This window comes from Eumetopias jubatus, unplaced genomic scaffold (genome assembly GCF_037043125.1).
Source record: "Eumetopias jubatus isolate StellerSeaLion01/CBP00866 unplaced genomic scaffold, mEumJub1_p1.0 scaffold_8, whole genome shotgun sequence".
In the NCBI taxonomy this organism is placed as follows: domain Eukaryota; kingdom Metazoa; phylum Chordata; class Mammalia; order Carnivora; family Otariidae; genus Eumetopias; species Eumetopias jubatus.
The window spans coordinates 54,731,883-54,744,851 of record NW_028274814.1 but is presented as its reverse complement, the minus strand read 5'-3'; the positions used below and the strand labels follow the sequence as shown (position 1 = coordinate 54,744,851).

The 12,969-nt window shown below is 34.6% G+C and overlaps 1 protein-coding gene across 1 annotated transcript in view; it reads right to left on the bottom strand.

The window, feature by feature from the left end:
- The window catches only part of PIK3C2G (phosphatidylinositol-4-phosphate 3-kinase catalytic subunit type 2 gamma), a 344,412-nt gene that overhangs the window by 127,069 nt on the left and 204,374 nt on the right, over positions 1–12,969 (bottom strand). Inside the window, 4 exon segments of the mRNA XM_088025563.1 lie at positions 2,007–2,136; positions 3,573–3,665; positions 9,062–9,169; positions 12,012–12,192. Coding sequence (XP_087881689.1) covers positions 2,007–2,136; positions 3,573–3,665; positions 9,062–9,169; positions 12,012–12,192 — 512 coding nt within the window.

The window sequence follows — 12,969 nt, the reverse complement described above, 5'->3', positions numbered from 1 at the left end:
TTTTGTGCTCTGCGGCTCTATTGCTTGCCGGTAGTGGCTGATGGAGGCTCCCTCACCCCACTGTCTATCCTCCCGAATATCGCCTCGGATTCACTTTTCTGCACGTCCTACCTTCCAGAAAGTGGTTCCTTTTTTGTTCTGAGAGTTGCTGCTATTCTTTTCTTCGATCTCCTGTTTGTAGGTGTTCAGAATGGTTTGATCCCTATCTAGCTGAATTCCTGGGACCAGACGAAATTTATGTCTCCTACTCCTCTGCCACCTTTCTCCTCCCCCCTAGTCATGAGAATTATAATCAACAATAATGTTGATAAAGTCATGCAAACTTCCGGCCTGGAATATACTCTCCTTTATGGGTAGCAACTCTGTTTAGCTCAATTTAGTATTCCTTAACTTACTTTGTGATATTTCTTGAAAACAATAGATATTCAATAAGCCTTGGAAGCGTATTAAAAATGGAACCTGATCTTCTAAACATGATGTTTGCTTTAATGATTTCTATTTTTCTTGAAGAAGTATTTTTCCAGTATAATGCCCTTTCAAATCTTAACAACTACAGAAGATTGTTGGTAGATAGGAGGGATTAATAGCTTGTTTATCTTATGACATCTGCAACTTTGGGTAAGCCTACATTCATTTTTGCTGAGTCGTTTTATTAACTTTAAAAGATTTAGCTTCTGTTACATTCTATAATTTGAAACTGAGAAATGAGTACATGCAATTGAAGAATTCCACTGAGGTCAGTGATGTATTCAATCTCTGAAGAAAAAGTAATCCATGTGACATCAAAAAGTTCATTTTGGCTCATCTAGTTTTATTCTTAGTCTTTCAATAATTAAGATTTGAAAGAAATAAGTTACTTTATGTAAGGAAAAGGAGAGTAAATGGAAGGAATAACAATCTGAGTAGAAATGATAAAGACTCTTTTAGGAAATAGAGCTTTAGAAAGGGTTTAGGGGTGGATACTTGTCATGGAAACAAAAGTTCTATTATCAGAATCAAAATAATTGGGTAGTATGACCTGTAATAGAGTCATCCTGAAGTATCAGGTTGCAAGTTAACCTAACGCGGAGGTACTTCCATACCTAGCTTCTAAAATTTCAAGTCACAGTTGGCTGGGATACTGAGGCTTGTGGTGGGACCTCAGGAACTGGGGGGCAGACAGTGATAGTTTTTCTGTTAGGTTTAAATTGTAGCACTACCTGAATAACAACAACTACATGGTTCTAGGTCCCTTTTCTAGTTCTATGATTTTTTTTATCCTTTTGTTTATGGAGATGTATTTGCTATCCTACCAATTAGTTGAGTGAAATTCTAAGTGGCAGTGACCACATTCAAAAAAGATTATAAAGTATTTTGGGAATTATTTCTTCAATATAGCATGATTGTAATTAAGTACAACTTTTACTTGTGATGGTAATAATTTGGGTGGACCACCAACATTACTTTCATTGAAAATGTGTATAAATGCAATTATATTTCCATATTAACATCTTGGCTTTTATAAAGAAAAAAAGTATGTTCAAAATTTGCATTTTGGACATCTTTGACTACTGATATTGTGATTTATTTAAAGGTCTTTTAGAAATTAAATGCAGATTTATAATATATTTAGAATGTTCAGAACTAATTTAAGCCTTTGCAACTTTGTGAATTTTGTGTTAATAGGCAACAATTGAATTTTTTTGAATGAATAAGCTTTTCTGTTATTATCTTTAAAAAAGAAAAAACATACAAAAGACACACAAAGAGATACCACAGTTAACATTTGGATTGTCAAAATCCTAATTAATATCAAAAAAGACATTACATTCTTTGACATTCTAAATTACTTTGACTTACCACTTTTGAAAATAATTCTTTTTAGGAAAGAAGAATGACTTTGTATAGTTGTTTTGACTTTAAAATTTATAGTCTAAAATGAAGGCTGTGGAAAGTTTGGTGTCATGTTACCAGTGAATGTTTGAGATAAATAATGTAAGTCAAATCACTTTCTAATCTATACTGACCTTGACCTTTTCCTGTGGATAAACATCTATAAATGATCATTTGCATATCCAAGCCTTCCTGCAGCCAAATATTGTCTATCACTTGAATAATCTGCAGAACAAGCATATCCTGACGAAGATCATCTCCGGCCTGTTAAAAACAAAATTATAGACTCTAGGTTTCTCTTTGAATTCCATTAAAGGCCTTCAAATATGGTATATGTCATTTCTTTCCTCCAATACATTTCCAGCCCAACTTAAGATGGTTTCAATTGTTTTGTTAGTATTAGGAACACCTTGTGTTTTTGAGAGAAGATTAAAGAAAATAAGGACTTTCTTTTAAATGATTACAGAAGCTTCAGCCATCAAATTAGAAGTTGCTTGGAATGTTGTTCGCTGATAATAATCTTTTAATTTATCATCCATGTACAATATCTTAGATTCAAAATCTAGTGAAGAGAGGCTTGATGAATGTTTATTCAAATTTTAAACTCAACCAAGAGAGATTTCTTTCTAACTAAGACATTATTTGGTATGCCATAAATGTATATGCTGATATACAGTTAGAATACCAAGAGCTTCTTGACTAAGAGTATAAATAGCACACATAGAATTCATCTGACTTTAAATCATTGACTTCTTATATTATGAAGGTGGTTAAAAAGTTTTCAGAGTAAACAGCCTTTGATAATAAGAAATGATTAAGGGGTGATTTTCTAGCATAGGTGAGGGAAATGGAATATATCCAAAGGGGAAGGTTAGTTTTCTGCTTTTAAACTAACAGGTTTGGTTTTGAAAATGTTTTCTAAATTATATGCAAAAAAATATTCCAAGATGAAATTTGTGGTATTTTTTTCTTCACCCAAAATGCACTGTTTTGTGGCCATTAATGCTTGAAGTTACACAGGTCAAAGCCAAAGTATGGGTGTGCTAAAAATTATCCTCAAAAATAGTCAAAATCCACCAAATAAATCACTCTGAGACCTGATTATCTGGTTTGGCTGAATACTTGATTAAATTAACTGAATGGCTCTAAAGTCTTCCTTTTCACTCACAGCTTCTTCTTTGGTCCCTCTTTCCTGCTTGTCTATACCCCTGTTACTACATTTTACTCTACTTTCCTATGGGATTCATGATAAAGACTGACTTGGCCTCTATTTATTTGAAAAGAAGAAAATAATCCAAATTACTAAAATAAGCAAGTGACTGCAGATAAGAATTTTATGTTAAATTAACATATAATTTGAATTTTAGTTAATATTGATTTTAATTTAGTATCTAAATCAAAGGAAAACTCACTAGGGGTTCACCACACATTCCACTTTCTGTGCTACTCAAAAGTGTATAATTTCATTTATTGAAACATATCTCCCTAAGTTTTTCACTGAAGGCTCACTAGCTTGAGCCAGTAATGATTGATTTATCATCAATCATTGTTTGACATGTACTATAATTCCGTGAAAATGCAGAATCAAAAATAACTGGAATCCTCTGTTTTGTTGTCAGAGGAAAATACCTATAATAATTTCTTTTTGCAAGAAATAAATCAATAATTCTACCTGTGAAATCAATTTGATGTTTTTGTACCTTAAAAATGACGCCAATGTTTTTGCCCATTGGGTTAGCATTGATGAAAGTAATCTTCAATGGCAAAGCGTGAGATGTGAAATATGAACATGCCTATAGAAAAGGAAGAGAAAAATGGTGAGCAAAATAGAGCAAAAAGAACACTTTCCTTGAAATCATGGGCCTCTCGCATAATTTGTTATATAAGCAAATGTAACACATATGAATAATTTTTACACTTTGGAACAAAGAAGCACATTTATTAAAAACAACAACAAAACAACTTCAGTCTACTAACCAAAGCCTTTACTTAGAAACTGAAAATCCAGCTTCTCGGCAGCTTCTACCCTTTTTCTCACTGAACAGTGATGAAATGTTGGGGATTTAAATAAACTAAGTAGTATGTAGGCATTGTGTTTATGATAGTTAATATCTAAAAGATAAAATTGCTATTCAAAAATTGATTTGCTTTTAATTATTTCTTCCCTGCAGAATACATTAAGGAAATATGGATATATGGTTAAGAAAGACTGAGTTCAAATTTGAACTTTGTAACTTACTAGCTGCAAGACCTTGGGCAAGCTGCTTAAATATTTGTATCCCACTATAAAATGGGGATAATAACACCTGTCTCAAGCATATTTGTAATAGATATATGGACTAATAGATATAAAAGACCTTCCACAGTACAGTGCCTGACACTAATTAGATACTCCAAAAAAATAATAATGCATTCTTTTTCTCTTTTTGTTAATGAACATTTTCTTACCTTTACAAATAGTACAACATATGTTTACTCCTTTCTTTTCTTTCAGTTATACTTTGCATTTCCATTTTCAGCTTTATGATATTGACTACTTTCCATTATACTTTCCTTGTTGCTTATTTTCCTTTTATGTTCTTACAGCTGTTTGAGTGCTAAAAGGTTGTATGTCTTTAGGCTATTAGAGACTTTATGTTGACAGTGAAGAGTTAATACTAAATAAAGGAAAAGAACTTGATGGTTTCAATTTATCAACTTAGTAAAATATGACATCAATACATGTTGAAGGATCAGTTTGAAAATCATTATTTTTTGAGAAGTCTGAAATTGGTAGAAGTAGAGAGGAAAGGATATGTATTTTTTTAACTTAACCTATCAACAGAAATCTAACCTAATCCCTAAGCAAAGAGAAATCATTGATTACTGAATCAGTTTGAGATTTTTTTAAATTATTATGTTATGTTAATCACCATACATTACATCATTAGTTTTTGATGTAGTGTTCCATGATTCATTGTTTGCGTATAACACCCAGTACTCCATGCAGTACGTGCCCTCCTTAATACCCATGACCAGGCTAACCCATCTCCCCACTCCCTTCCCCTCTGGAACCCTCAGTTTGTTTCTCAGAGTCCATAGTCTATCATGGTTCATTTACCCCTCTGATTTCCCCCTCTTCATTTTTCCCTTCTTGCTATCTTCTCCTTCTTCTTCTTCTTCTTCTTCTTTTTTTTTAACATATAATGTATTATTTGTTTCAGAGGTACAAGTCTGTGATTCAACAGTCTCACACAATTCACAGTGCTCACCATAGCACATACCCTCCCCAATGTCTATCACCCAGCCACCCCATCCCTCCCACCCCCCACAACTCCAGCAACCCTCAGTTTGTTTCCTGAGATTAAGAATTCCTTATATCAGTGAGATCATATGATACATGTCTTTCTCTGATTGACTTATTTCACTCAGCATAATACCCTCAAGTTCCATCCACATCGTTGCAAATGGCAAGATTTCATTCCTTTTGATGGCTGCATAATATTCCATTGTATATATATACCACTTCTTCTTTATCCATTCATCTGTCGATGGACATCTTGGCTCTTTCCACAGTTTGGCTATTGTGGACATTGCTGCGATAAACATTGGGGTGCACGTACCCCTTCGGATCCCTACATTTGTATCTTTGGGGTAAATACCCAGTAGTGCAATTGCTGGGTCGTATGGTAGCTCTATTTTCAACTTTTTGAGGAACATCCATACTGTTTTCCAGAGTGGCTGCACCAGCTTGCATTCCCACCAACAGTGTAGGAGGGTTCCCCTTTCTCTGCATCCCTGCCAACAGGGAAATCCAAATCAAGACCTCAAGCAATTTGAGATTTATAATAAATGGGTGAGGCTGCTTGTTAAGTAATGAATTCCTGGCTTCAAGAATCAGTCAATCAGGGAACATAAGACCTCTGTCATGGTACTGAATTAGGAAATCCTGTATTAGGCCAGAAATGAGTCTAGATCAGTGGTTTTCAAACTGTGCTCATCCAATTCTTGGGGGTCTCTTTGAGGCATCCCAAGTCCAGGGAAGAGAAAAAGGGCAAAGGGAGGATGAAGACAAGGCTTAGCCCTTCTTAATTACCTCACTCGGATCTATTTTGCTTTCATTGTTTTATATTTTGGTTTCCACATGCAGTATACTTTTTGAGATCATGTCAAAAATATTTTATATTTGACAACTAATGTGCACAAACCATTATCTATGTGATATCAGATACCATATCTACTCTCCAAGAACCTACAGAAAGTTGGTATGAACACAAACACATATGCATTAAGTTGAAAATAATTTACAAGTAGAGATACCATATCTACTCTCCAAGAACCTACAGAAAGTTGGTATGAACACAAACACATATGCATTAAGTTGAAAATAATTTACAACCATTAATCACAGTTGAATGAAGAAGCACTTAAAGAAGAGAAGTCTTCCAGAGATGAGCTGGATTTGAAGATTGGGAAAGACAGAGATTAGCAAAAATGTTTAAAAAAATGCTTTCTAAGTAGGGAAAGGCAAACAATGAGAATTTAGATTAGATGTTAAAAATGGATTGCAAGGACCACAACCAGGAGACAGGAAAGAATGAGTTGGAGTCTTGGAAGATAATTTTATGTAAATGGTGAGATAAAAGAGTTGGAATAGAGAAAAAAATATAAGAAGAGCTGGAATAGAAAAAGAAAGATATGACCCCTGTTCTTGAGACGTATACACTAATGACATAGATTTAAAATAGTTTTAAAAAAGGAAAGAAACCTATTTGTAAATGAAGTGTGTGGTTCTTACTTTCCCAGGAGTGGAGGAAGATTGCATTAAGTTACAACCACTTTCCCAAATGGTCCATTCCCTAGTGATCCAAAGGAAAATAGGAAATGGTCCATTGTAATTAGTGGTTCCAAGGAGAGACAAGGGTGAAAATTCTTTGAAAGAAGGCTTAACTCAAAGTTAAGACCTTTGTCCTTTATCTTGGAGAGCCACACTTTAAGAAGGGGATTGGCCTGAGTGCTTCTCCCCAGTGTAGTTTACTGATGATGATTAAAACAAAATGTTGACTGTAGGCTTTCCCATACTCACTATCTTCATAGGGCTTCTCTCCAGTGTGAACTCTCTGATGCATGATAAACTGTGAACTCTCTCTAATGGCTTTCCCACAATCATTGTATTTATAAAGTTTCTCCCCAGATGGGTTCTCTGACATCGTAAACTTGGTGCTATCACCAAAGACCTTCCCACACCTATCACATTCATAGGATTTTTCACCAGTGTGAATTCTCTGTTATATAACGAAGTGTGTGTCTTGACTGCATATTTTCCATACTTACGGGGTTTTTTGCTTGTGTGAAGTCAGGTGACATAAAATAAGACATTTACTCTGACTGATTATCTTGCCACACTGTGTTCCAAATGTTTTTCTCTGGTATAAATTTGCTCATAGCCAACAGGCTGAGTTCTGACTGAAGCCTTTTCCATACTGCCTGCATTTATTATGCTTGTTCCCTAGTGTGGAGGCTCTGATGTCAAATAAGACATTTATCCTGACTGAAGGCCTTACTATATTCATTATACTTAAGGCTTCTTCCCAGTATGGATTCTCCGGGGGTCAAAATGGTTTCTGTTGGAACAGAGAGCTTGCCCACACTCATTTCAACTGTAATGTTTTTCACTAATGTGAAGTACTTGATATTAGAAAAGGATTTTACTCTGAATGAAAGCCTCCTACACATGAAATTTATGTCTTCTCCCGAGGATGAGTTATTTGAGAGTCAATGAGTAGGGAACTCTGCGTGAAGGTTTTTATGCATAAAGCACATTTATAAGTTTTTTTTCCAATTATGGAATCTCTGATATTGAATAAGATGGGAGTAGTGATGACAGATCTTCCCATGTTTGCTGCATTCATGGGGCTTCCCCGCTTAGTAGATTCTCAAAAGAACCATTGACTGAGAGGTCTCTCTAAATGTCTTATCATACTCATTACACTCTTAGAGGTTCTTTTCTTTTGGATCCTCTGATGCAGGCTCTGATTGAAACCTTGCCACATTCACCACATCTTCAGATGTGATGTATGTTCCTTCAGACTTCCTTGTTCGGCAGGACTGTAGGATGGACTAAAATGTTGCCCAGGATAGAGTGTCACCTGGCCACATCTGCCCTGTTTATTGCTCTACACACAGGTACCCAGCATTGTGCCAAGCACAACTGGCCAGAGCAAATGGAGCAAAGAGGGAGCTTTACTTGGCATACTTTCCAGACTCAAAGAAAGTACCACTGTCTGCAGGTAGGTATAGAAAAGGAGTGTGGTCCCAGCTACAGTGCTAGGGGTGGTGACTCCTGAGCTGGTGACCCTCAGCCTGAGGCAGCAAAGTTGTAAACATAATAGTACCAACATTTTAGCAAAACTTTTTATATTCACACTAATAAAGGTCTAGTTTTTCTCCTAATTATTAGGTTTTCTTGATTATATTATAATGTCAGTCAAGTAACATTTATTGTGCATGCATGATAGTTTAACCTCTTCACTTCTGAGTCTCACTTACCAATCTTTCTTCTATTAGTGCTTTCTACTCTTGGGCTTTTGAGAAGGAGGCTAATAAAGTTAATGGAGATAAAAGGAGAAAGAATGATTCTAAGTTAGAGAAGTGTGACTGACAGAGGCTTAAGAAGAGAAAGAAATTGTTTCTGATGCCAGGAAGGTCACTCCAGGCATAGTAAAATCACAAAATATATTATATGGTACACTGACACATGAGTTTCAGTGAATTTTAAATTAAATAAAAACTGAGGTGTTGCAGCTCATAATATCCTAGTGTACTAAGCATGGGTATGCACATAATCTAAATAAGCATGAAACTAAAACCAGCCTGCTTAAGGTCACCAAATCAACCATTTTGAATAAATTGAGAAATTAATTTAGTGAGAAGTATATTTATTTATTTATTTATTTATTTATTTATTTATATTTTTACTGAACTGATAGTTTATTTCTAAATCAACAAATCAAGTGATGAGGCCAGTGCAATCTCAACCTTACACAGTGCATCAAATGCAGCATTTAGTTTGGATAGGATTCAATTACTTTTTTCTTCAAATACTTGCAATGACAATTTACAAATTGTTTTTGCCATTTCAAAAACATACAGTGAATTAAAGAATACAAAACAAAAATACTCAACTTACATACTAAATAAACTGACTTACATCACGATCAATACCCTTTATACACAGGGCAGGGTTCAGAGGAAGGTGGCAGGTTTTTATACACTGAAAGAATTCTTCTAGTCTGCCAATCTCTTTCTTTAGTACGTCCTGTGAAAAAATCATTTGAAAAAGCATTTTAGAAACTGTAAAGAACTTGACTTTCTTTCAAGTTATAATTTTCTTCTATTGATTAAATAAACTCTTTAATTCAGGGGTTGCACACTTGGATGCTTTGGGGTCAAGTAGGTGAAGTAGCCACATATAAGGAAGCAGAGTGTTAAAAATAATAGGGAGTGTTGGGGAAAATGGGGAACTAAAGAGTTCATGCCTTTTCTACAGGATCTTAAATTCAATTAAAACCAAAACCAAAACCAACTATTCTGTTCAAACAAAACATGATGTGTTGGCTATGATTTGAGGCCCACCATCTTACAATACCTGCTTTAAGTAATTGTTGACACGATCCAATTCTGATAATTTCCTGGAATCTTAGTTTGTAACCCTCAAGATTTATACTTAATAGTGGTAGTACATTTCAGAAAAAAAATCACACATACTAAGAGCAATAATGGCAAAAATGACAATTGTCAGAAATAGCAATATATTTGAACAAATGGTTTACTAAATGCCAATGAGTATATTCCTGATACTTGCCTCACTCCCTTCCATAGTTCTCTGTACCTGTGGAAGGTCTGAAACCACAAACAACACCTTTAAAATTGTGTATCCCCTAACAAAAAGAGCAGAAAAACAATTAAAAATATAAGAGCTCCTTTTAACCCACTTTCAGAAACTCTTTAAGTCCAATTCTAAAAATGAAGGTATCAGATTAATAATGTTTAATTAACTCCCAAGAGTTTCTTAGCTCTTACTCCTGGGTCATTGGCAAATAATAGAAACTACTGCTCCCAGAATCCAGAAGAGCAAGGTGGAAAAATATCTTCTTTCACACAGTTTCATTAGTACTTTTTATTTATTTTATTTTATTTTTGATGAGATGACATGGTTTAATAGTAAACAGCAGAGAAAAACAATGCATAAAGAAATAACTTATAGGAATCTGAAGAAAAATAATCAAGGAGGCAATTTTAATATATTAAACATTCTAGCCTTTATCAGAATAAGCAGACATAAATGTATAAGTAGGTTTGCAGAATTATGAATTATCTATTAAAAAGGTTTTTTTTAAGTTTTTATTTAAATCCCTGTGAGTTAACATACAGTGTAATATTAGTTTCAGGTGTACAATATAGTGATTCAACACTTCTGTACAACACTAAATAGTACTTTTTCAAATGAAATAGAAAAAACAGCTAACAGTAACTTGAATTGTGCGAAATTGTAAATGCTTCTTTCATCTCTTTATTTTTATTTTCTTATTTTTATGTGAAGAAGTGTTATCACAAAAACAGTCTAGGTGAGAGAAATATATTTATTTGAAAGAATAATGTCAATAGCTCTTTGGAACTTAATGTAAATGGTCAAAAAGGCATCAGACTTATTTAACTGTAGTATGCATCTCAAATATGTGAGGAATTTTAAAATCTAAGAAATAAAGTGTAAACTCATACATAAATTTTATAAATTTTAAACCAGTTTATTTACTTGCTTTCATTTTTTCCATCACTAGAAAAATTAATCTGCAGTAATATGAAGAAATTATAGAAGCTTGTTTTTTTATTGCTCATCATATTATTTATCTTATGGTTTTTATGTCAATCTAGAGTTTATATGTTTCCCACTTAAGAATAAATTCCATGCTTATGCTTTTTATTTCCTATTTATTCCTATATAGGTGAAGGGCCATAGCTTCTGGCATTTCTATCTAATGAATGACTTCCAGCAAGAAAAATACTGGGCTGGGAAAGAATTCTGGGACAATTTGCCTGTCAATGTTTCTATATTATTATGTTGAAAACTCTTTTTGATTTTAGACAGTGGGTGGAGAGAAACTATGTGCTCCCTTTGAGGACAGAATTCATGTTTTAGTCATCTTTCCATCCTTAACTCCCAGTCTGTAAGTACTTAATTGTTCCTGAATGATGTTATTAATACAATGGATAGATGCTCACTACCTCCCTGCATCTAGAATGTTGAACGTAAGAGAACCTGCTTAGTGGTCTATATCAGTGAGGGAAACTAGTGATGCAGATAATTAAAAAGAACAAATATTCTTCAATCATATCAAGAAAAAGCCAGGTCCATTATTATAATCAGTGATGAAAAACGCACAATATTTTGACTATCATTCATGGATCTTAGTATAAAAGTTTTACTATCCACACTGCTATTGATTTGCTTACTTTAATTAATTGTTTTGCTAAAAACGTCTTTATTTTGATTAGTGTAGTGTTAAAAAAAATCTAGACCTCGATTTTGTACCTTGGACAAGAGTACCCTAAAAAGTCCCCTCTGGACTTCTACTAATGTGAGTTGTGCTGCCATTTTGAGGAAATTACTTCATCTGGTCTTTTTAACCAAACTGCCTTTAAGTTTATTTCTTCTTGTCAGGTACTCTCCATATGCTGCATGGCTACTTAGATCAAAAAACTATATTGGGGTACCTGGGTGGCTCAGTCAGTTAGGCATTCAAGTCTTGGTTTTGGCTGAGGTTATGATTTCAGGGTCGTGAGACTGAGCCACATACTGGGCTCCACACTCAGTGGAGAGTCCACTGGAGATTCTCTTCCTCTCCGTCTCCCCCTGTGCTCCTCCCACCATTTGCTTGTGCTCTCTCTCTCGTTCTCTCACAAATCTTAAAAAAACATGTCCTTGTGGTAGACATTATCATAAGATTGTAAATTGAAAAAAAATCTTGATTAAACTATTTGAGTTGGATGTCTTATAACTAAGTATAGACAATGAATCTGCTTTCTAAGCTATGAAATTAAAATTTAATTGAACAAGAGATTAAAGAAAACACTACATGAAGATTAATTTCTCAACAAACCTGTCTCTGAGGGTCACTGGCAGACTTGACTTTTTCCCCGATGTCTCCCAGAATTTTAATAAGTTTCTTCTCCTTGGAAAACTCATCACTCAAGGCTTTTCCTGAACAGAATTGGAGAGCAGCCAACAGCTTCTGATACCAGCTTTTAAAATAAGTTTCATTCTGTGCATCCATTAGCAGCCTGAAGGAAAGAGAGAAAAAGAATTCTTGTATCCACAGCTGATATTTTAATCACCTCCAGCAAGAACAATCAGTGCATTTCAGACTAATCTGTATTTGGTGGCTATGGGCAGTTTAACAGCCTGGAATCGGGGAAAATGTTGTTTATTTGTTGGCAGTCATCAAATTCCATCTGATAGCTAATGAGATTCCTAGAGTGAAGAATCAATAAGAGACCTGCCTTTTCTCATTTCAATTCACAGTGCACTTTTTCTTCTTTCAGGCTTCTTAATTCTATAACAAATACTTAAGAATATATTTTGACTTCTTATTCAAATAAGGACAATGTTTTAGAAATAGTACTTATAAGTGACCACACTATATTGGAACTCAACCATCAACCTTCCTTTTCCTACTTTTCTTCAAAAGGCAATGTCCCCCCCCCCCCGTCACATACCTACATACTTCTCTTTCTTCCAGTATCTCCCCTTGATTACTTGGAGGAAGACATGGTTTTTGTTTTCAGGCATTTCTGGATTCAAATCTCAGCCCTCTGACTTATAAGTAATTTATAAGTAATTTAGGTTAGTTACTTAACTAGGCTGAGATTGTATTTTTCTATCTATAAAACAAAGTAATAACGCTGACTTTGTGGAGCTGTATAGAACACAGAATGAGCTAATGCATTCAAAAGGGCTTAGCACAATGTACCTATCAGTCAGCCAACATTGTTCATATTTTGTGGCCTCCCCCAGCCAACTTCTGTTCCTGCCTGGCTGTCTGCTCATGTCATGAACAT